Here is a 23479-nt window from a genome sequence, read left to right as displayed (position 1 = left end):
TATGGAGCCACTACTTCTTGCCAAAGGCAATTCTTAAAAAGGAGCAGAGAAGGAGAGTGCAGGGCAGAAGGGAGGCAGATTGCACACTCAGTTGACGGTAACAGGATTCTACTGTGAAGAGATTTGAGATGCAACTCCCCTTGTGCAATTCGATCTTCCAGAAAGGAAAACAGCTGGGATTTTGTGCTGAAGGTACTTGCACAGTAGGTCGAGCATCCAGCTTCTCCTCTACACATTCAGGACATAAAATTATCGCAATGATGGAGCTTCTAAACAAAGCACCAAGTCATTTAGCATAAAATAAAATGCACTTAAAATGAGATGCCAGGGCTGGAGCACAAGAGCTGGTAGGGCTTCATGTCAAATATAAAAGGACAGAAAAGGGTCTGTGCAGCTGCATGTGCAATGTCTGCTGTCCAGTAAAAGAAGTTAACCGTATAGTGCAGCAACACGTTGAACCCTTCAGTCCAGGTTGTTCCCAATGCTAGAGTGGGACATGAGGCCCCAATTTTACTTGCTTAGTCATCAGCATGAAGACTAGTTTGAAAGACATAGCAGGAAGCTGTAGGGAACTGGGGGAGAGCTCAAGATGCAAACAGGCTGAGAATCCACGAGCGCTTCATCTCAACCAACAAATTCCCAATAACATTACAGATGAAGTAGTTAGAGAACTGTGGGGAGCACTGGCTCTTGGCATAAGTCAGAGGGTACCAGGTGTTCTCTCAGTTATGTACTTCCACCAGAGTAAGAGCCTCCTATGGCAGATTGGAGGGAGTACAAAGTGTTATCTTGAAGTATGAACAAAGTAAAAAACATTATTGATGTGAACCTCAACCCTTGTCCCTTTACAAAATGCAATTTACAATCCTTTAAAAAGATGATTAGACTTTTTGGTAGAGGTCAAGAAAGGTTTAGCTGACTGAAGGAAATGACACTAATAATATAATCACCTTACATTTATAGCCAGGGAATTGCAGATGTTGCACATCCAGGTATTTCTGTTAGCTTGTGATTAACAAGGCGACACACTTGAAGGAACAAGCTCAGCAAAATTCTAAAAACAATGTTTAAAAAGTACTTATTGAATGTCAACACCAAAAGCATTTACTTGATGCTTTCAGCTTTGTTTTGTATTCTGTTATGATGGTTTCAGGTTTGGGTATTTTGTGGGCTTTTGTTGTTGGGTTTTTTCTCCTCCCAAACACATAATACATTCTAGATTGTACACATAATCCATAAATATTAAAGTTATAGCCAATTTATTACAGATATTATTTCCCTGATACTGAAACAATGTTATATATAAATATTTCTACATTAATATAAATACATGCAAAACAAATCAGAAAATAGAAGTCTTGAATAAAGAATGACTAAATTGCAAAAAAATGATAAGTTGTGTCCTTCGCAATTATTTGTGGTCACAATTTTACCAACCTATTCAACCTCGCAGTCTCCGACTCTGATCCCAGAGGAAAAAAATCCTTCTCACTGTCAATATTTTGCTTTGCACAGAGAAATCTGTCAATATCATCAATTATCTTTTTAATATTATGCTTACAGGAAAAGAGCATTTTTCAGCACAGTTACACATTATTTGAAAATGTGGCACGCAGCTTAAGAAGCAAGACTCTCTGCAAAGGAATACTAAGGTCAAAAAAAAGTGATTTCTAAGTACCACGCACAGAAAATTGTTGATACATCAACCAGCTTGCGTAGGGGAAGGCAGAGATGAAGCATTAATGCAATTTTTTCCTGCAACTTCTGCATGTCTCTTTGTAAAAAGTGACAGCAATATATAAATTATTTGATCTATGACAGGTAAAAGAAACAAAAGTAGTCTGTACCATTTTTAAGAAAAGGAAATCAACATTGGCCAACTTACTTTATTTCATACTTCACATCTTCACTCAATACTGTTACTGAATGTTTGAAAAATTGTCCTGTACACCATGAATATACAAAATTTATCTGAAGCATTAAATCTGTAAAAATAGAAACAATTCAGTCAGACCAAGTGTAACTGAAGACACAGCAGACAGTAAAGGGATGGCTTATCTGGGCTGAAGATGTAGTCAGAAAGTAAGACTTAACTAAAAGAACCACAGATTATTAAGGAAACAGAAGTATGTAAATTAAGATTTTACTAATTTGTCAGAAGATAGGAGAGATAAAGATAATGGATTTTATTTTAAATCAGTAAGCATAATGTCACTTTTTAGAGACACCTTGGCGGTCTAATTACATACAACTAGAAAACTCACTGCCTTCAGGCACCCTCATATCAAGTGCAAATCTGCGCAGTTATAGAATATATTTATAAAATATACTATATGCAAACATCTTTACAGAGCTTTAAATCAAGCCAAAAAGTAAATATACTTGATGGGACAACAGAAAAAAAATGAATCGATGCAAAAATGTGGGCAGTGGGATTGCGGCCCTTCAAAGCCAGAGGAAACCATTCAGTTTGTCTGCAACAAAAAGGATATGGGATTTGCACCTTAAAAGTTGACTGTTAACAAAAATGAAGAAAATATCCTCTGTGCTTCTGCAAATCAACATAAAATTAGCTTTCATGACATTTTATGTATTGTCGTTATCTTAAAATATCTTCTAAAACACAATGTCAACCCTTGAATACCAATAACCAATCACATAATTGAAAGTTAAAGGGTTTCCCAGCTAAATTCAAATTACAAACTACATAATTCTAAGGAGTGCAATCCTCTGGAAAAAGCTTTAAATTAAATTATTTTACTTGTAAAGCTAGTGTTAGGTTTTTTTAGTTAAAAAACAACTGGAAGCAAGAAAGCTGCAAGAGTACAAATGACAAAATCGTTTTAGATACACCAAGTGAAAGAGTGAATTATCCACTGATGCAGACAGAAACATCCATTTGCTACATTATTTGCTTCCTTACTTCATTCCATTGCATGTACACACAGCTTAAGTATTAAAATGCAGAATAAATAAAACGGCTCAGATTACTAGCAAGGGGCAAAACACAATCCGTAATTGTGCTCTATCTAGTTTCTGTTTCAGCAGTCTTTTTCTCTTGCAGTTTATAAGAAAAATCATAGTCAGACTTCCAAAAAGAGTCATTCTTTTTTTTTATCAGAAACTCAAGTTCATTTGCCCAGGTTTATAACCCAAGACATTTCTGTGAAGGAAGCACAGTGCAAATTATATGACTAATAAAACTTGCTTACATAGAAAGAAGTTTACTTGATTAATGTTAACTGGTATTTTCATGAAATACATTGTAAAACAAAGATTAAATAACAGGACTGGGTTTGGTGGGTTTTTTTCCTCAGACTTTTTTTCCTAATCTCTCCTTTGAAAAGCTTACTGAGTTACAAAAAATCTTAATAAAGTTCCAGTCTTCAATAGATAACCATTATAAATGCTGCCAATCAATGCCAACTAGTGTTTGATTTGCTTCTTGTGCGTGTCCAATTTCCTCTGTGATACTGTGTTGCTGCCAGAGTTTTTGAATCTTTTTAAACCGTTCTTTGCACAGATGTAAGGGATTCCCGCGTCTGAAAAGGAGATAATACTTATCAGGAATGATAAAACACTGCAACTAAGCACAAACACTCAGGTGTGACATAAAAGATTAGATAACCCTTTAAAATATTAGATATTTAGATAACCTTTTAACATTATTCTCTTGTCAGGGCAAATCAACAGATACTTGGATTAGTAAACTGGAGTGCTACCCTGTCTGATCCCCCACCCTTACTGCTCAAGCCTTTGGGAATCCCACATGCAGCCCACAGAAGTCTGAACATAGGTTTTCAGCAATCCTTCCATGCTGAGCCAGTTCATATGCTATGATATTGACCAGTTTCATAAGTAGCAAGCATTAACAATATCAAGTCCCCTAACTATTCTCATAGGAAGGAGAGATAGGAGTTAAGACAAAAAACTACCACATTAAATAATCTCATCATATTTTCACTTGGTATTAAATTTACACAGATTATACAAATTGATGCACTACATACAAATAAAATTTTCAGCCTTAGTTTCTAGGCAACTTCACAGATGCTAAAAAGATTTAAGTTTTTACACCTCAAGACAACTGTTTATAACCTGGGAAGGATCTTCCATTAGATATTTTTAACCTAAAAACACATATTAGCATTAAAATGTTTGAAGATATTACATGCAGCAGCAATGTAAAAATATATTACCTATATAATTAAAATAAAAAGGTAACATAGAAAGTGTATTTTACAAACCAGATAGTTTTAGAATTCCTGTCTTTAAAAGAAGTATTTTTTTAAATATTTACCTGAGTCCCTGGTCTGTCTCTCCATAGTCATCGAGATAAGGAGGAGGATAAAAACAGCCCTTTGTTTTTCCAGCTAAAAATAGCACCTGACATTCTCGTACTCTAGAGAGAAACACAGAGAAGATTTTTAGGTATTGATTTTTAGGTGAATAGTTTCACATATTTTCATAGACACTGCTTTTCCAATCCTCACCTACTTTCGTTCTGTATAATCTCCATGCACAGATTTTTAAAGGTACTTCTTTTTTTAAGGCTAAAGATCTTATTCTCTTCCTGTTATAATTCTTGATAGCAGTTAAAAACAATGTAGTTTCATGTCATATTGTTTGCAGTCTGCGTAAAATACTCAACACAACCACAACAAGAAAATAAAACAAATTCACTTCTCACTAATCTTTGCCAAAGTGAAAATAGATATTATCTAACCTTTCCTTGTATGCAGAAAGACAACTAAATGAATTTTAATCTTTTAAACAGCAGTAACAACAACAAAATCAAGGCATTTACCCTCATTGTTTTGTAGTACTTGAGTGGAAATAAACGCACAGAGAAAACAAATTCACTTTAAAATTAAATTCAAATTTTCTACGATACAACCTCTGAACCTTATACCAAAGTATAAGGAAGATGAATACACTCTGGTTTTTAGGCAACCCTGTTATTAACAAAACACTGCCTTACAAACCACCCTTGCAATCACATTTATAGAACTATTCATTTCATGTCTACACACACCATCTAACCTAGCAATGTACGTAGAGGTGTTCAGTTCCTTACCTAAGGAATATGCCCACTCCAGAACCACAAGTGTATGTATGTGCAGTACAGGCTCCAACATCTTCTCCTTCTAATTCAGTTTGACAACAGTAACTCTGAGAACATAGCATGGTCCCACACACAAGGCACAATGTTGGGGCTCTGCTTTTATCACCACCTGATTTCGGACACCTTTTGTTAAGCAAAAAAAGTAAAATCCATTGTATGTATTAACTCTAGATGGTAAAAAGATACAAAAGTACTTTTGAACATTTATACAGTTAACAGTTATACAGATCCTTGCAATTTCTATTTCACCGAAATACACAGCAGTTTTGCTGGAAGAGATGACAATCAATATGTGCCATTAACTTTATGATACTGTAAACAACTTCCTGAGGTTTTCAGGTTAGAGGTTTCCCAGTTCATCAAAAGGAGCAGAAGACTTTAGGGGTCCTCACTGTAGTTGCACAAAACTTACGAGAAATTGGATGCTTGGTTAATGAGGCAGCTGTAGTCATCCGGAAGGTCTATTAATTTGTTGGATTCTCTTGCATAGCTAGAATAAAGCAATCAAATTAACCACTCATATTTCAATGAATAATACACAGTGATTTCAAACTCATTCATGTTTTCCTGACTCATCTAAACAGCATCTGTGAATAATTAAATTTTTAAAGTTTTCCTCTTCTCTGCTATTCATAGAGCACATAAAAAAAAGGAACACACAACATCTCTCAGCTAGACCACCTCCAGTTTTCTGAGTCATATTTTTTATGAATTTGAGAAAAAGCATAGGCAGAAAGTCAGAAAAACATGTCTTATGTACGCTTTTAGCAAAACATCGTGATGAGGTTACTATAGGGTTAACCGAATATTTGTTCTGCTCCCTTATCAGTTTGCTTTATATTTTCCTTTTGTCACTAATACTGAATGGAAAGTGGTCTGACTCTCAAGTTCAGAGAACTTGTAGCCTGAAAAGAATGAAATATTCATGCCACGAAAAGGACCTATTTAATACCAAATATATCTTTAGAAATAACAGTTAAAAGTTAATTTTTTTGCAGATGCTATACACTAAATTTTAACAATCTTCAACTCTAGGAATTATAGAAATGAGACTGTGAAACATAAATAGAGGTTTGTAACAGAAGCAATGTAGAAGAACATGCTGAGAGGAAAAAAAAAATTCACTGTCAAGTTAGACATAATCTTGGGAAGAGCAGTTAAGAATCAGCAAACAGAACACATGGAAAAAAATCCCAACCATCACACATAACAAGAAATCAGTTATGCAATCTGAGTATTCTTACTGTATAAGAAATTCTGTTAACAGCCTGGTATTTAACAGATGAAACTATTAATTTTTATTTTTGTCACTTAGCTTTATTGTATGTACAATGTTGAAAGATTGACTATGTATTTAGCATAGGAGATTAAAATGCAGGGATATGTTTTTAATGACAGCACTGCGAACCTCACATTCATTTATAATTATTTGGATAATTGATAACGACTATTTTTACCCAGGCTTCATAAAGAAAAACACCCCAAATGCTTTTCTATGCCCACTAAGTATTAAATGCGTTCTGAATTCAAAACAATTGCTTAGCAAGTAGAAATGTATGAAAAGCAAATTTTCTTTGTAGCTACTGACTCAGTGTTGATTTCACTGAAGAATCTGGATTCTTTAAAAAGAATTTAAAAAGCTCTTCAATGCCTGGTATTTTTAAACAAAGTTTATATACATCTTTTAGCAACAGCATATCTTTTGAATCAGAAGGTACAAATCTACTATAGGAAACATGAGAAGAAATGTTATGGCCTCTGATTACTGCACATCAGTCTAAATAAAACTGTAATATTTAACTCTGCCTTTAAAATCTACTAATTTATTTAGTATTATATGTCACTTTTCTTACAAAATTCCAAAAATCTCTTTTGCTTATCCACTAATATCTCTGTCATTCAGTAAGGTAGAACTGATACTATGTTATTATAAACACCCTTTAGAAAAAATATTTGGAGAAAATGGCAACATTAAAGTTTCTCCCCTGTCTCTGCTTAAAATTTCTCCATGTTTACCTGATAGCATGTCTCTTGCCTTCCAGATATCTTTTTACTTCATTGTTACTGCACCAACTACAAGAAAGAAAAAAATTGGCTTTGAACTCCAACAGATGGTACTTTCCAAAAACAAATAAGCAAAAAATCCACAGTATGTCTATGCAATAATCTCTACAACCAAAGTAATTATTTCAAAACACTTCTTTCACAAATGCTTTTCAAAGGCTACAATTCACTTTCATATATGCGCTCCTGGGAGAATAATTCTATTACCATCTTGTGCAGGATTCTTTATTATATTTAAACTAAGCATAAAAACACGACTTACCTTTCTATTAACGTGTTCAGAATGTCACTATTTTCTTGAAAAAGGCAAGTGAGGTTGTTTGGCAAGGAAAGATAGCTACATAAGTGTTCAAACTGGTTTGTTCCATTTACTGTAAAAAAAGAAGTATAATTCTCATAATTACATTTTTTTAAATGACATTATCTACAATAAATGAAATACAGCTCTAAATAATGGGACAGCTATCTTTTTTTTTTTTTTTTCAGACTGTATTCCCCCACACCCAAAATGTAGCATGAAGTATGAAAGTGCTAGTAAAGGTACCACACAGCTATGTTGGAAAACTGCCAGTAATGAAAAGCAACTTTCCTCAAACTTCCCCTGCTAAGCATGTTTCAAGCCTAGTCATATAAGAACCACAACAGAATGTTCAATAGCCTTTACAAATTAGTATGTCTTTGTTTTAATGTCACCCATTAAATGGCTACTTTGTGCTCCTTGGAGTCCGTGACACAAACCAAGACAGGTGGTCAGTGACAGGCAGTATGCCACAGCCTCAGAAATACAGAAATTGCAAATGCCTGCAATGCCAAACTCTACTAAAATATGTAGGACACAACCACCAGATTGCCATATTCATATTAGTCTATTGGTTTGACTCCCTGGGCCCCTGCTCTCCCAACTTTCAGGGCAAAAAGTACCAGCACCTATTCCATGGCACGGCCTCTTTTGCTCCTGAATGAAGGAGTGAAGAGAATTACAATAAAAGCTGTGCTCACTTCCCTGTTATGCCCAGTAAACCCTCAGTACCTCCCTCACAACCCCCAGTAAAACACCAGAGAAGAGTGATACAGGCCAGTTGTGGGATCAGTGGGTCCTGGGATGGGGGAGTGGGAAGGGAAAGCAAAACACCCAGTGGCACGGTCACTGTCAGGACATCCCTCAGTGGCAGGGACCTGCTGGGCCATCCAAACACCTGGGACTTGAGGATTGTAAAAAAAGCAAAGCTAAGCCTTCCTCTTCCCCTCTCCTACAACCAACTCTCTAAAGCCCATGGACCTACTGCCTGGAAGTACATCTGCACTTTGTACCTCATCTTTAGAGTATCCATAACACAAAGAACTCAAGTGGTCACTACTGGTCCAGACTATGAACTTGAGAAACCTTACTACAGAAAATCAAAGTTCAGGAATAGAGGTTTCTTTCCTTTTGGCCCAAATGTTTAAGTATTGCGATTGTTAAATGAAAAAAAAAAAAAAAACCTACATTTTAAACACAATTTGTCAAGGAGGCACATGTCAAGGAAACATTCTACAACAAGTACCAAATCAAAAAGATACCCATGACGAGACAACTGCTGTTCTCATGTCAGCTCAGCACCAAGTATCAGACTTTGTTTTAAACACGGGATTCCTGAAGCAATGTGAACCTACTTATTATTAACACCTTCAGACTTACATTCCATCCCTACATACACCACATGTGGAGGACAGTAAAGTATGTTACTAACATCGATTATTTGGGGTGTAACATAACATAAGTGTATTTATAGACAGATATTTATTAGTGGATGCTGATTTGAATGAAAACAACACAAGCAAAAGCAGGTCTCATTTAAAAACAGTAATCAATAGGAGATTTGAAATAATCAAAATCTCACTTTTTAACAGAAGAGCATCAATTTCTGTTTTAAGTAACGTAGAATGGCATTTGCCCCTACATTAAAAATACATTTTTAAAAAGAAAAAAAAAATTTTTTTTTTTTGGCCTTTTTCATTACGCAGATATGATTCTGCACTGGTAACAAGCCCATACCCATTCAATCAGCTTCTTCAGAAAAAAAAGTTTAAACATAATTTACTTAGTCCATAAATATTTATGTCTTGAAAAGCTGCTTTAATACAAAGCAGACAGTACCTTGAATTTCTGAAGGTGCTGGGACTCCATTTAAGTAATGGAAAAACAAAGCAGAACATCTCAGGAAAGGCATGATTCCAGCTTTTAGATTCCTCCACAGGTGCCAGCCTGAGGAAATTTCTTTCAAGGCACTTAAGAGAACACAATAAAAAAAGTTTGCTTTTATTTAATCATTTCAGTTTGAGAACTACATTTAGCAAGTCTTCAGTCAAATTTCATATTAAATGACAGAAATGAGCTGAAACAAGCATTATACAAGTGTTTATTTCAAAGCTAACTCCAAAAAAACCAATGAAATAGAGATTCATAAAAATGTAACCAACTGGGACAGTAAATTAAGAAAAATTTTGCAGACATTTCAGATTCTAGCAAGTTTTCTGTACTCAGACACTGCCGATTCCAGATTCGACACATCTGCAAACTGACTAAAAAAATTGTTCCAGAGCAAAATCTTCATGAGCACAGAGGAATTTATAAGAATAGTTACTTGAAAAGTAAATCTAGAAGTAGTGGATAAGAAACAAGATGCAAGAGTTTCCAAGTTAAAAGTCTCATCTTTGACAGCATTATTATACAGAATTCAGTCAGTAGTTAATGTTGAGTCCGGGGGGAAGAAGACATTATAAAATTTTATCAAAAGATCGCACTACCTTCCTGTACACTGGCAAAGAAATTTATACAGTGTAAGCACAGCTACTTCCTCTTCACTGTTAGTGTTTTCTTGATCCATGCCATTCTCTTCTGAAGAAAGAAATAATAAGCAAGTTACTTCATACATACATGTTTATACAGCAAGAATGTAATTTTTCAAGTTTTGAGAAAAAGGCCAAAACTAAGTGAAACATTCCACTGTTCTACAATATGATGTACTGGAAAAAGTTTTCTGCTGCACATCTTATGTGGTAAGTTTACGCTACTGTCAACTCCAGTGAGGTGTTGGTTTACTTGTTAGATTGGTTTGGTTTCTTAATAAACTTGCTTGGAGTTCTTTACTTTTGGCATACTACACTTTATCTAGTTCCTCTTGCTGGAAGATACATTGATTCCTTACTTCACTAACTGCAAGTTACTCATCATGAAACGACTATATGCAATAAACACTTCCAGGCACTGCTACATCAGCTGGAAAGCAAGGATTCATGACTAGCTATGCTCCAGAAAAACTCCAGTGTTTAGCAACAAAGACAAAAGACTGAACTTTCATGAGTACAATTTATCAACATTTCCTATGGGCTGAAAGAGAGAGCACCAGCAATTTTATTTTGCAACTGTAAACTGCATACATTTACCAATAGCACCTTAGTGTTTTGCAAGTACAGATTTGAGGAATCATTTCAACAAAAGTTGAAAGAAAGTGGCCTTACCTGTAGATGAGGTAAGTAAAATTTGTACTATGTGTGCCATAGTGACAAGATGAAACAAGTGAAGATCTCCAGTGCCAAGACTAACCCCTGAAAAATCCTGACAATGTATGGCAGGGAAAGAGAGCACCAAGCTTACCTGTAAAAGAAAACAAGAAAGCTAGTATATTCCTTTTCTTTTTGAATCTTCCCATTTTCTCTGCTCATGCTGCAACTACACCCTTTGAAGGCAGCATACTTCATAAGGCTAATTTTGAAGGTAATTAGCCAGCCACTATTTCGGGGAACAATGATTAACTATCGGGGGTTTTGGGGGTCTGTTTGGTTGTTTGGGGTTTTTTCCCCACTATTTTTTGTTTCTGGTTTGTTGGGGCGGGGGAGGGGGTTGGTTTTGGTTTTTTGTTTTGTTTTGGTTTTTTTAATATCCAAAGGGTATACATTCCACCTCATTTTACCCCTTTTTTTATTTACAGATAAGAATACTTGAAACGAAAAGAGTCTTTAAATTATATTAAGTAGTGAAAAAATACTAAAAACCTGAACATTTTGAAAGGTTCCTAACCCAGAGTAAAGAGAAAGTTTCCAATTAAGTTTCTACATAGTGCCTACTAGATCAAAACATTATTAATATATATTATGGAATACTTACCAATAAATGAAACATGTCAATATCAAGTATGCAAGGAAGATTTCCATTTTTTTCATTAGGCACCAGTGCTGAGTATTTTAGAGAGAAAAATAAATTTATTAATTGAACATTTATATATGAAAATATTTTAGTGTACTTCAGTTACAAAATGAGAGCATCTCCTTGGCTTATATGCTTAAAGTACTTAAAATACAAATGGTACCTGTTTTGGCCAGAAAGGTGTGAATTCAAGAGTTGTTCAACATTACTGGAAAAGACTCTTGCCTACTTGACTATACTGTACTGAAATGAAACAACCCCAAAGTAACTATAACAAAGTAAGTGCTGCCATCACTACTCCCACAGTGACTTTCTTGCATTGCTTAGGTTTCTGGTGGGAGATAAAATGAGACAGTATCTCAAGCTCTGACCCAGAAATAAGCTCAAACACTAGTGACTAAACACTAACTGTTGTCTGTTGGACAGCTGTTCAAAGGAAACTTGCAATTCGCTTAACTTTACAAAGTTCACTAAATTTGCCTCGCATAACTTATTTGCCTTACAGCATCAAAAATACACTGCTAAAGAGTCTCTTAAATTCATTATTTTATCTCTAAGAAAGAGCTAGGTATTGGTCTCTCCATCTCTGTAGCATTCACATTCACAGTAACCACAAGGTAGGTATTAACCAAAACACGCCAGCTGACAATAGAAATTCACACACTTAGTAAATTCCAAGTACCTCCATCTAAAAGCAAACATAAATAAAGTGCCTAGAAAATGTTACAACATATGTAAAATAACAATCGAGGAATAGTTGCAAACTTCTTTACTCCAAGCAGTAAAATTAGATTTACAATAAAAGAGTTTCAACTAAAGCTATGAGAATAGTTATGCAATGTAGCTATAAGCATTAAGCTGCCAAGTTTAAAAACACTACTACAGTAAAAAATAGTCTTATCATAATAACTTAAAAATACTTCAGTTGAAGACTGCTGCCTTGCTGGCCAAAAAATTAACAGCTGAAGATCTGTGACATTTTGAAGCTATTTCTATTAGCAAACACTTCACCACCACTCAGATTTCAAATGCTTTTACTTTTGTAAGCATATAGCTACAGAACTCAACACAAAAGTGTGAAAAATGCTTCCACCAAAAACACGACCAGAGCAAGGGACTTCCAAAACCAAACTTGTATTTGATAAGTTATCTTATGTATAGTTCATAGAATACTGACAGATCAAAGGCTAGTAATTTTCCTTATTCCTAGCCTGGAAAAATAAAATAGCAAACACTTCTCCTTCATAAAAATAAAAGCCGTACTGCTTGCTTCCATCAGCTGGAAGGAAGAAAAGCTGAAGAAATATTGATGCAAGTTTTCAAGAAAACCCAAACCATGCAGAACACCATATACTAAAAAGTTCCAGTCAAATAGCTAGCAACATTTTGTCTTCTGCTTCACACAGAAAATGGCTCAATCACTACTGCTACAAACTGATGTCAAGGAAGTTCTTCCCCATAAAGCTGCCAACTGTTTGCTGAAGTAGGTGCTACCAGTTCCACTAGTAATTTCAGTATATGAATGCATTTTAAAAGTTTCCTTACTCTACTGACTGTAAATATTAAAATTATCCCATTTTATAATACCCTTTCAGAATAGTCCTCTCATGGGTAATTACTGCATTAGGCTGAACTTCAGACTTTTCACCTGTATTCTACAAATGCTTCAAGCTTGGAACATTTTGGCTGTTCTCGTTAAAATTCTCAACCAATATATGACATTACGTAATAAGTCCTGTCTTATCACAGATCTACTTTTCAAAGATAGAGAAGTTTGCAGATATATTATAGACCTCTGCAAATATCCTGTTTCCTTTCAATACTGTATTAATCTTAATTTCCTCCTCTTTAAAGTTCCAGCGTATCACTTTTCTTTTGTGAAGGACCATGCTTCCTTCTCCTTTGCTCAAGATCTTTCTAAAAGCAACAAAATAAATGCTGGGAAGAATCAACAGAACTCCTTCACAGCAAAATATCCATGCTTCTCTCGAAATGTATCTTGGAACTACAGACCAAAAGGAAAAGTCTTTTTTTTCCACAGTGTGACAAAATATGTATAGGTGCAGATGTGAAAATACCAGCTCTTGTTCTATGACTTAAAACCACTACAAAAAACAATCTTGTAATCGAGACTAACAATCATTCTGTAAGCATTTTTCTGTATCCATGTCTTTGTAAAAAACAGCATAAAGCGGTGAACTTACATGCTAAGAGAGTACAAAAGTGACCCTGTACTGCTGAAAGAGATGAAACTGTCCAGTGAGCTGCTGCAAATCTTGTTAATGATGTAAGGCAGTCATCCTTTAAGAACAAAGAAAGAGACACTGCCAAAGTTAACAAAGTTCCTCAATATGAAAAGGTCTTTTGACTTACAGCATTCTTTTCAGGCCCCTCAGCTGCAGTTTATGGGAGCAGTTTGAGTATCTAAGTACATGACAGATATTTCTGTTTATGCAAATATACAAATTCCCTTCAGCATTCTTACTTCTACTGTTACCATGAGAAACCCTAGCCTTACTAAACTATGCATTTATAGAAAAAAAAAAAATACGTTTTGCTAGATTTGATTTTTAAATAGATTAATAATCAGATGCTGATTGACTAAAGAGTGAGATCCAACAAATAAAATATCAAATAACTGTAACTTAAAATTTAGATATTCTGCATTAAAGAAGCACAATTCCTTTTTTCCCCACTGATTCAGAGAGGAATTGCTACTTGATCCTTACCTGTCGACAAGGTAAATGACCAAATAATGGTTTATCTTCATCAGCTAAAATTCGTTCTGGAAAAAAACAAAACCCCAAAATATTACAATGCCATGAATTTAACTGAATTCTGAAATTCACATATACAGGAGCAAAATGAATACATTAGTACCTATAGTCTGTATCGTGTAAGCACAGCTTCCCCAGCACATTATAGGTACACGTGGATCTTCTTCATTTGGATGAACCTTCAAGCCTACTTTGTATGTTGCTGTACCAAAAGTTGTCAACATCTCTTTTATGCTCTCAGAATAAGGATTCCTGAAACAAAGAAAACAATATTAATAATTCATTGTTTTCTCCACTGGCAGCATAGTACTTTTAATGAAGAGCATTCGCCCTGTAGCTGACACCTAGATTATTAAAATTTAAGTGAGAACTCCAGTATCTTTCTTTGGATCTGGTATTCTGTAGCCTCTTTTTTGAGACAGATACACTCCCAATTATTTTTTTATTATTTGACTGGAACCAATCTCATTTTTTAGTGTTACGAATATCCAGTCTTCAAAGATACAGTTCAGGCTAAATTAAAAGAATTGTGTGTGATCTGTCATCAGCTGGGATAGGTGTCTTGCATTTTTGTGTGCAGCTGGAAGACAGATGTCTGTACCACGTAATGAATTTTTTTTACTTTCTCCTCAAGTGAAGAAAGGGTAGACTCAAATGCAAACACAGCGTAATAGCTGAAATTACATATTAACATAGTCTCCACTTCACAGTCTTTCTTCATGTTTTACTTGTAGTGCTGAGCTATAATGATGAATCCTTCATCCAGTTACAAGTAATAGGGAAACAAAGCCTAATCCTGATGTCAAAATTTATACAACTGAAGCATCTTCTCTGCACATCCACTTACCACATCCACCTCTGAAATTCTACTGCATTATTTACTATTTGTGGGTTGGACTTCAATACCATCATCATAATAGGATCAACTTTTCTAATTAAAGCAAAATTAATATATTTGCCTTAATTATTGAGAACTTATAGCACAGAAGTCACATTCAATTTTCATGTCACTACTTCATGATGAATTTTTAATGATTTATTAAGATGTAAATACATACTTCGGTTTGAAATCTGGTCTAAATCCTTCAGGTAATAGCAGCTGATCCATTTTTTCTGAATTACCAGAATTGCCTGTACAAACAAGAAGTAATAAAACACTGATTATTCATCTATACATAATTTTTACATTTTAAAAAGGTGCAGGAGCACATCACCAGAAACTGAAATTCCAAGCTGTTCTTGCCACTTTTGCCACCATCTCTCAACTCTACTGTGGTAGAACCAAAATACTCGATCTTTTCCATGAATATTATAGCATTTTCACATACAAATATACACATTTCTTCAGACTTACTTGCACAGTCTTCATCTCGAAGTAAATACAGAGCTTTTATTTGCTGGGATATTGTTTTGATCCACTGAGTTAGGTTTGGTTGGCCTGAAAAGTCTAACCTGTCCAAAAATATAAACAGAATGCATAACATTAGTTTAAAACAAACTATATATGGAATTAGTATTTCACAGGCATTCCATGTTCTTCTGTTTCTCAACAGGCTTTTTCTCTGCTGCCCATGTATTTCTCTATGTTCAGTTCTTTTCCTGCAGGTCCTACACTTTATTGTCCTTTCATACTTTAAACTCCATATTATACAATAACCAAGGAAGGTCCATAAACCAAAATAAGCAGGCAGGCAATCCATTTGAGATTATCAAAGCAGAAGATAATAAACATTTTGAAAGGGGGTTTTGGGGTGCGGCTTGTTTGGGATTTTGGTTTTTTACATTTATTGAGGACATTTATAAAGCAAACAGACCTATTAAACAAAACTCTCGGTGGAGGAAGCAGAGGAATAACAGTGTTGCTTAAGCATTCACAAAGTGGGCAAAGGAATTCACCATTTTCTACATCATAACTTGTGTGTACTCGTAATCTTTGTTGTCTTCGTTGCTCTTTCGCTTGGACAGCATCAAAATACCTTTAGAAAAGAGCAAGATAATAGTGGCAAATTATTAAAACATTACTTTAACATATAAATTCATGAATTCTCATGAAGACACTGTTTTGCCATTTCCCAGATATACGTAAGACAATTATCTGAAGGAAAAAGCTCTACTCTCTGACTGATAAAGTATTACTAACTGCAGGCTATCCCGTTTTTGGCAGCCAAAATCCCCCAAAGTGCTGAAGTTCACTGGGCTGTTAAAATCACATTTAAGTCTGAACTTTAGCAATTTCCATTTAGGAAAAAAAGGGTAAGGGGAAGAGGTAAAGAGAAAGTTGAAGGGTTAAAAAAAAAAAAAAATCCTTCAGCTTTACATAAAATTTTAAGGGAGGTGCCATGAGCATTATCCATGTGCATGTTCCATTACAGGCCACAACAGAGCAACAAATGGAAAAACTGGTGGCTGATCTCCGAATCCTGTATGAAAAGGAAGTGAATTCACCGCTTTGCTAAACATAACTGCTATTCCAGAAGCCTCTGGGATGGTTTAGAACGTGCCCAACAATGACCCAAAAATGGTCTGAATACAGGCATCTTAGGACATTTCCAGGAGTTACTGGCAACCACACAGGACTGTACATGAGCTACACAAGAAGATGAAGAACACGTCTTCAGTGAGCAGTGATATCAAAGGCCACAAATGAAACCTGTGCATGGTTATGGCCACAGAATCTCTGGGAGCTCCTAACAATCTTCACACACAAGGCAGAATTTGAAATGAGGTGCTTCAGGAGCTATGCCAAGGACCAAAGCAAGTGCCTGCTCAAAGTCAGAGGCTTAATAGGTTTGCATTTGTTACATCGCATTGGCATCACATAGCATTAAGCATGTTTATCCCCCTCTGAAAGTAAAAGCATAACTGAAAAAGGTTTTATAAAAAAAACTAAGGACAAAGGATAAAATTGAGTTTATGTTGAAGATGAACCTGAACTAGACCGCAGATGTTTCTACTTTAAATTAAACATGATGGAGGAACTAAGAGTGCAAGGGTTGCACTGTCATTTAGAACTTCAGTAGAAAGCGCAAGAAGCAGCAGGAACATGTCTATTGCTGAACTGCAAAAAAAGTCCCCCAAAATCCAAGCTTCAGTGTTCAGATATATGTGCACCACAGGGGATTACGCATAGGGATAAACAACCAAAGGGAATGAAAGCTGCCATATGTGGCTTTGGATTCTTCCTTACCAAGATAACAGATAGTGAAAGAAAATTATTTTGAACATGTTTACAGTATTTATTACAATGTTTTCTACTTTTTTTTTTCCTCAACAGAAAGCTGTTTTAATCACTTAATGAAATTCCTTTTTAAGTTTACTACATGGTAGTAATTTTGCCATTAAAATTAGTGCCATTAGGCAAACTGATGGCATGACGTGCTATTTGGACTAAAAACTTAAATATACATTTTTACCTTTGCCAACAATGAGCATGCATAATATGTCCGCAGCTACCCGTGTGTGTTCCACATGACAGATCTGGGTGCATGAATAGTGGGTCATACTTTTCTGTATTTAAAGTAAAACAAAACAACTTTGAAATGACATTTATGAAAAGACTTAACTGCAGATATATGTTACCACATTTACATTATTATTAAACTCTATCACAAAAGTATAATTCATTTGATGAAGTATAAAACATATTACTAATCCACAACAACTTAAACTGTTTAGATCATTTACAAGTATCATGTCATTTTGTTTTGAGCGTATGTACTGTACTTAGACTGCAAACCAAGCTTTCGGAGGTGCTGGGCCATGGTAAAAGTCCCCAAGATCTACTGACAGTTTTGGTGGTTCAGTACCATTAAACAATGAGCCTAAGAACATTAAACTTCAGACTGAGAGCACAAAATGATTCAGTGCAGAAATTTTCTGTGTTTGCATATACAGAATCCAGTGAAACCTTTGTAACAATGCCAGTGATCATTGTGATCTGTTTCACAAAGTTACCTAAATCCAAGCATTTTTTATTATTGCTAAGAGGCATTTCAGATCATATAACTGAGAGGAAGGAAACATGTATCTTGTGCTTTTACAGCACTACATCAACACCTCCTCTCTCTACAATGTTACAGGCGTAATTTAAGAACAAACACTTCTGATTTTAAAGCTTTTTTAACAGTTATAAATAATTTGTCATAAATGGCTGGCAGAACATTTAGATAATGCTTTGCAGTGATTTTACATTATTTAAACATACATTTCTACCTCACTAAAAACATGGGAGTTTTGCCACTGATACCATGAAGTCATTCACAATTATACAGTTAACATAAGAAGGTGACGCCACTGTCTCAAAAGAAAGCATGTGACTCTGACATTCATTAATATTAAATACAACTATGAACACTACTTACCAGGTTCTGGAGTAATTTTGTTTCTATTTTTAGACAACACAGTTGATCGCTGAATAAATGCTGCCAAGACCATAGCCCTGCTGTCCACTTTAACGTCTTGTTCCTCCTGACACAATATACACATAACAACTTGTCTGTGTTCAGCTACTCTAGTTTGCTCTGGTCCCAAGGCTGTGAGTTTTGCATCTGAAATTACAGGGCTAGAATATTCAAAGAATACTAATGAGCAAATTATTTGAAAAACATTACAAATCAGATCATGATTTAAATGTGATTAATGAGCTTTCTAGCTTTATGACAAATGCTGACAAAAAATAGTTTTGGCATTTGTACAACAATCCCTGTGTCCCCAGAAACAGAACATATTTTCCAGAAAACATTCATATCCTCCCAATAGTATTACCCATTCCATTTTAACACAGAAACTGTATCTGTGACCCTCCATCATCACCATCCCTTAAGTGCCTGACATAAATTCTGAAAATACTCTCCACTTCCCCACAAAATCATTAGCATGCTTCAATTTATATTTCCAGCTACAAGCAGATTTTCTTCCAGATCCTCAACAGACATATAATCAGCTATTTCCAATTTACTATGTTTAATAGCATAGTCTCTTCAGTATTATTAACAATTTACTGGATGATTTTATAAAAAAAAAAAATTTGCCTATGTTGAGCATTATGAGCGTGGGACGAGGGAGGAATCAATATTTATCCTACCACATTGACAGAAAAGGAGGAGGAAACCATTCAATTTACTGCTGCTTTTTTGGTCTCAAAAAACTTTATTAATAAGTTTTCCATCAAGACTGAAAAAAGCACTTTTTTAAGCAGTAACAATAGGACAATCTGATGCAAAAGTTAAAGGAAAAAAATTTAAACGAGATTTCTTTACCTATTTTCATGTACTCCAGAGGTTGAAGTGTCTAGCTCCTCCAAAGTTTGCTGAAAGAGTTCTTTGTTTTCATTAATGAAGTGCCGTTGCATCTCAGACATCTGAGCCATGATCTTTTCCCTGCGCAATCTGGCAATCTCAGCTTTTCGCTTCCTTTCAGCTTTGTCTTTATCACGTGAACTCTGAAATTGTATTGTTCACTCAGTAATTTTTAAAATCTTGTTGCAACAGACAACTTATTTTAGCTACTGCTATGTGTAACTTGTACTAACCTCCAAACAATGAAAGTCTCATAAACAGACAAAAGAAAAGTCTACCAAAAGGTTACTTTGTGCCCTCTTTTCTTTAGCTCATGTTCAATGCCAGGTAGAACTGCAGATTCAGAAGGGTATCTCTCCCCCTCAACCTTTAACTGTATTTTGTATTTCTCTTCCCTTTGAGCATTCGTAAGATAAAAAGGTAAGTGACAGGTCTTGTCTCTAGTGCTGCTCTTCTTCCATACTAGCTGTATTCCTAAACACACTACAGTGCTCCAAGGTCTTTGTGTAGTATCTAGAATGTCATGTCACGCTAAATGAATCAGCAGAGCTTATCTGGAATGATCTGCGTGGTAAAAATGCATAGATACCATTTCTTCTAACAACTTTCCAAGGAGTCTGAAATTATGGGAAGAGCAGAATCATTAAGTGCTGTGATCAGTACTACAAACAGTTCTAAGGAATAAACTTGCAAATTATTTGGAGACTACAATATATAAAACAAAGAAAAATAGTCCAGGGATTCTCCCAATAGATCTTTCAAAAACAATGGGTTTGATCTATAAGATGTGAGACAGAATTTCAGAAATAACTGATGTTTCCCATCTTTGATTTACAGCTACAATTAGAAATACAGTCCTTTGCTAGTCACAACCCAGACCTGTTCCAGATCAGATAACTGTTGCAGCTTGCTTTTACCTCCTCCATAATATTTCCTTCTGTCTCAGCCACAGGACTTGTAGAAGAGCTTTCTCTTAGTTTCTTAATAGTATTAAAAGTCTGTAAGAAAAAAAACAACACTTAATTTGTTTGTGACATGTGAATATGACTGTGTATACAATAATGCTGGCCAGATAATGCACAGTGTTGGATTCCAGAAGAGGAAAAAAGTAGGTACAACAAATCAACATGGGAATTAAGGAAATCATCACAATATAATTAGGAAAGTTTCAAAAATCTTCTTTCCATGATTTTCTGCAGTTATATAAAATAGATTTACCTTCAATATCCATCTGATCATGTCCTTGTGCACTTCCAGATGAGGTGCATTTTGCAGTGTTTCTAGCATAGCTAGTATACTAGGGGAATTATTGGGTGCCTCTCCTGGTCCTGAGAAAAAATTACAACAATTGATAATACTGTTACCTCACAAATTAACCATTCACTAACTTTAAAAGCAACAAAACCCCAAAACCAATACTTGTATATGTTCAGCTGCTGAAGAATTCCTTCAACAAATAGGTGCAATATGTAACTTTCTTCCCCCCCTCTGAAAACATTTTCATGAATACCCTCTAAATCCTGAAAAATTAAAGGAAATAGTCTCAAAAGTCTTGCTTACTGACTATATTTTCTTACAAGACAAATGCACTCTATGTGCTCCCTGGCCGTTTTCATCTTGGGAGCTTCCATATAGAACTTCCAATATTTTATTTCCCACCTATTTTAAATGGAAGAGTCTTAGCAACTTTCTTGTCTTAGCAAATCTAGAGGCACTAGTCAGAAGATACAAAGGAGAGTCAAGATTACAAGACCATTTAAGAATGCAACTACAGTTTTTGCAATTGTAGCATCTGATCATGTACAGCAATCTTTGTTGAGATACTACTTAAAGATATTAAGAATCAGGTTTACTGGGAATTATTCAACTTTTGGATTTCTCCTCTAGAAAAGGCCTTTAGTATTGCTACTATCGTAGAATCTACACATATGTAAAGTGCATATGTATAGTCAATTTGGTGAAATTTTGATGGATAAACAAATATACTCTTTGGTAAATACTGTTTCATAAGAATAAAATATGAGATACTGTCATTTTCAGTTATTTAAATTTGCTATACATTTGAAAAGAAAGGCATACTTGATATTTTCTGAGTGAAGGTAAATGTTACAACATTCTCCTCACTGAGATTCTCCAGATGCTGTTTTTCTTCTTGTAGTGCCATTCCAAGCAAATGCAAAACCTAGGTAAAAGTTATATATTTAGTTCTTCTTAAATAATTCATATCATCTCTTTATAGAGTTTTTCTATATAGTTTTTACTCATTAAAAGTCACTGTCATTAAAAGACAAGGAATTCATACAATAAAGTTACATAATAAGAATATATTTGAAGTTATTTCTATACACATAATTCCAAAGCTACATTACACAGGATTAACAGTATTTGTTTACAAATTCTTGAAACTCTGCCAGATAAAAATCACATTATACCACTTGTATCTTTCTGTCTGCTGTCCTGTCTAGTGAGTGAGAAGTCAGTGCTTCTTAGCTTTCCCCCTAGCAATTGCATGTTATTATTGCAAGTCTCTGGACAGAAGCATGATGCACACTTTAACTCCTTTTTACATACAAAATTTAACTGACAAAAAGTTAAAATTATTAAATTAAATTCATTCTAACACTCTAGGAACACATTTTAAAATAATGTTAACTTTTAGGTCAGTAAAAAGCTGTGATCTCCTTGAACTTAAAAATTGAAATTACCCTATTTGGCACTAAAATAGTCTGAATGGCATTTTAAAGCTGAAATAGTTAAATCTTGGTGGTGAACTCTGTCATGCTGAATCAACCACTTTTGCCACCCCACACAAATTTTCAGGATGCTCTAGACAAAAGGCATTACTGAATGCCTAGAATCAACACTGAAACCTGTGTAAGGAAAGGATAATCATCGGAAAATCTGTAGCAGAACTGGAATGCAACAGTCGAAGTATCTACAGAAAAAGTGGTAAACCCTGGTTTGAGTCTTGAAGGTTTTTTTTAATTTGTTTTAAGAAGTAATAGTCAATTTTTCCTCAGTCTATCACATCTGTCTAACACGGTCTCATCCGATATGGGCCACCTCTTCCAGATGTCTCGTATCAACCTTTGCATGGTGCTTCCAAGACGAGAGTAGTTGACTAGGGAAAGATGCAGTCCAACTGCACGGCACCAGAGAATACAACGTGCCATGAGTTTCTGAACAAGTCATAGGTCCCTAATGAATTGCACATTTTTGAGAACAACACAGAGCTACTCAAATGGCTGAGCATGCTTTAGTTCAGTTTCAAAAAAAGTAAAAATAAAAATAAAACCTTATTCTACGCAAACAGTTATACCAAAGCCTAGCATTCTTACAGTACCTAAATGTAACTACATACTTCAATTTTTGTTGTGATTTATAACACTGATATATTGTTCCATTTTCAACTTTTTTTGTGTTATACAGAATTGCTTATGTTAATTTAAACTTAGCTATAACAGCTAATATACACTCAGTAAGACTGAGTGTCAAAAAATTAATACTCAGTTTCAAAGCTGGGGTTTCACTGCAAAATGTTATTTAAAAATTCATCAATATTTTTGAAAAGTTTGAGGTTGGACACTAAACCAACAACCCTGACCAATATGAATAGGCTTTTGATGGCAGTTCACCACTTATCTCTCCACACCCCAGAAAATTACCATCATGGACAACAAAATCTACAGTAACCCCCCAGGTTTCTAAAGATCATTATAAATAGTGAGGAACAAACAGCTCAGTTCAGTTTCCCAAAGTTGATACATTTTCAAGTTAGAAAATTCTTTTCTGTACTTCTATGATTTTTTCTAAAGTGATCTAGCCTAAACTGAAAATAAGCAAAGTCAAGAAAAAGTCAATGTGCTTTACTTAATATGCAACAACTCAGATAAACTGGTTCTCTACCACAATAAACACTATTTCAACTGATTCAGGCAGAATTCTTCCCTCTCGTGTGCATTCCATTAGAAAGTCACCTCTGTCTTCCATCCACTTTTAAAAATAAATCGCATCGAAGGCAGAGGGGTTT

General features: G+C 35.0%; 1 protein-coding gene across 2 annotated transcripts in view; it reads right to left on the bottom strand.

The window, feature by feature from the left end:
- Positions 1–1242: 1242 nt before the first annotated feature.
- The window catches only part of UBR2 (ubiquitin protein ligase E3 component n-recognin 2), a 60519-nt gene continuing 38282 nt past the window's right edge, over positions 1243–23479 (bottom strand). For both annotated transcript variants that reach the window (XM_052805278.1, XM_052805277.1), the window contains exons 26-47: positions 21529–21631; positions 20668–20777; positions 20367–20447; positions 19411–19592; positions 18514–18713; positions 17566–17659; positions 15967–16128; positions 15507–15604; positions 15211–15283; positions 14256–14404; positions 14105–14160; positions 13580–13676; positions 11337–11404; positions 10691–10826; positions 9977–10067; positions 9327–9457; positions 7452–7560; positions 7142–7198; positions 5538–5615; positions 5078–5248; positions 4301–4402; positions 1243–3542 (exon numbers count right to left, since the gene is read on the bottom strand). In XM_052805278.1, the coding sequence (XP_052661238.1) occupies positions 3401–3542; positions 4301–4402; positions 5078–5248; positions 5538–5615; positions 7142–7198; positions 7452–7560; positions 9327–9457; positions 9977–10067; positions 10691–10826; positions 11337–11404; positions 13580–13676; positions 14105–14160; positions 14256–14404; positions 15211–15283; positions 15507–15604; positions 15967–16128; positions 17566–17659; positions 18514–18713; positions 19411–19592; positions 20367–20447; positions 20668–20777; positions 21529–21631 (2490 nt within the window). In that variant the 3' untranslated portion in view covers positions 1243–3400. The remainder of the gene's footprint in view (positions 3543–4300; positions 4403–5077; positions 5249–5537; positions 5616–7141; positions 7199–7451; positions 7561–9326; positions 9458–9976; positions 10068–10690; positions 10827–11336; positions 11405–13579; positions 13677–14104; positions 14161–14255; positions 14405–15210; positions 15284–15506; positions 15605–15966; positions 16129–17565; positions 17660–18513; positions 18714–19410; positions 19593–20366; positions 20448–20667; positions 20778–21528; positions 21632–23479) is intronic.

The sequence above is a fragment of the Harpia harpyja genome, chromosome 13 (genome assembly GCF_026419915.1).
Source record: "Harpia harpyja isolate bHarHar1 chromosome 13, bHarHar1 primary haplotype, whole genome shotgun sequence".
In the NCBI taxonomy this organism is placed as follows: Eukaryota; Metazoa; Chordata; class Aves; order Accipitriformes; family Accipitridae; genus Harpia; species Harpia harpyja.
The sequence above is the reverse complement of the archived record's forward strand: the minus strand, read 5'-3'. Positions and strand labels throughout refer to the sequence as shown.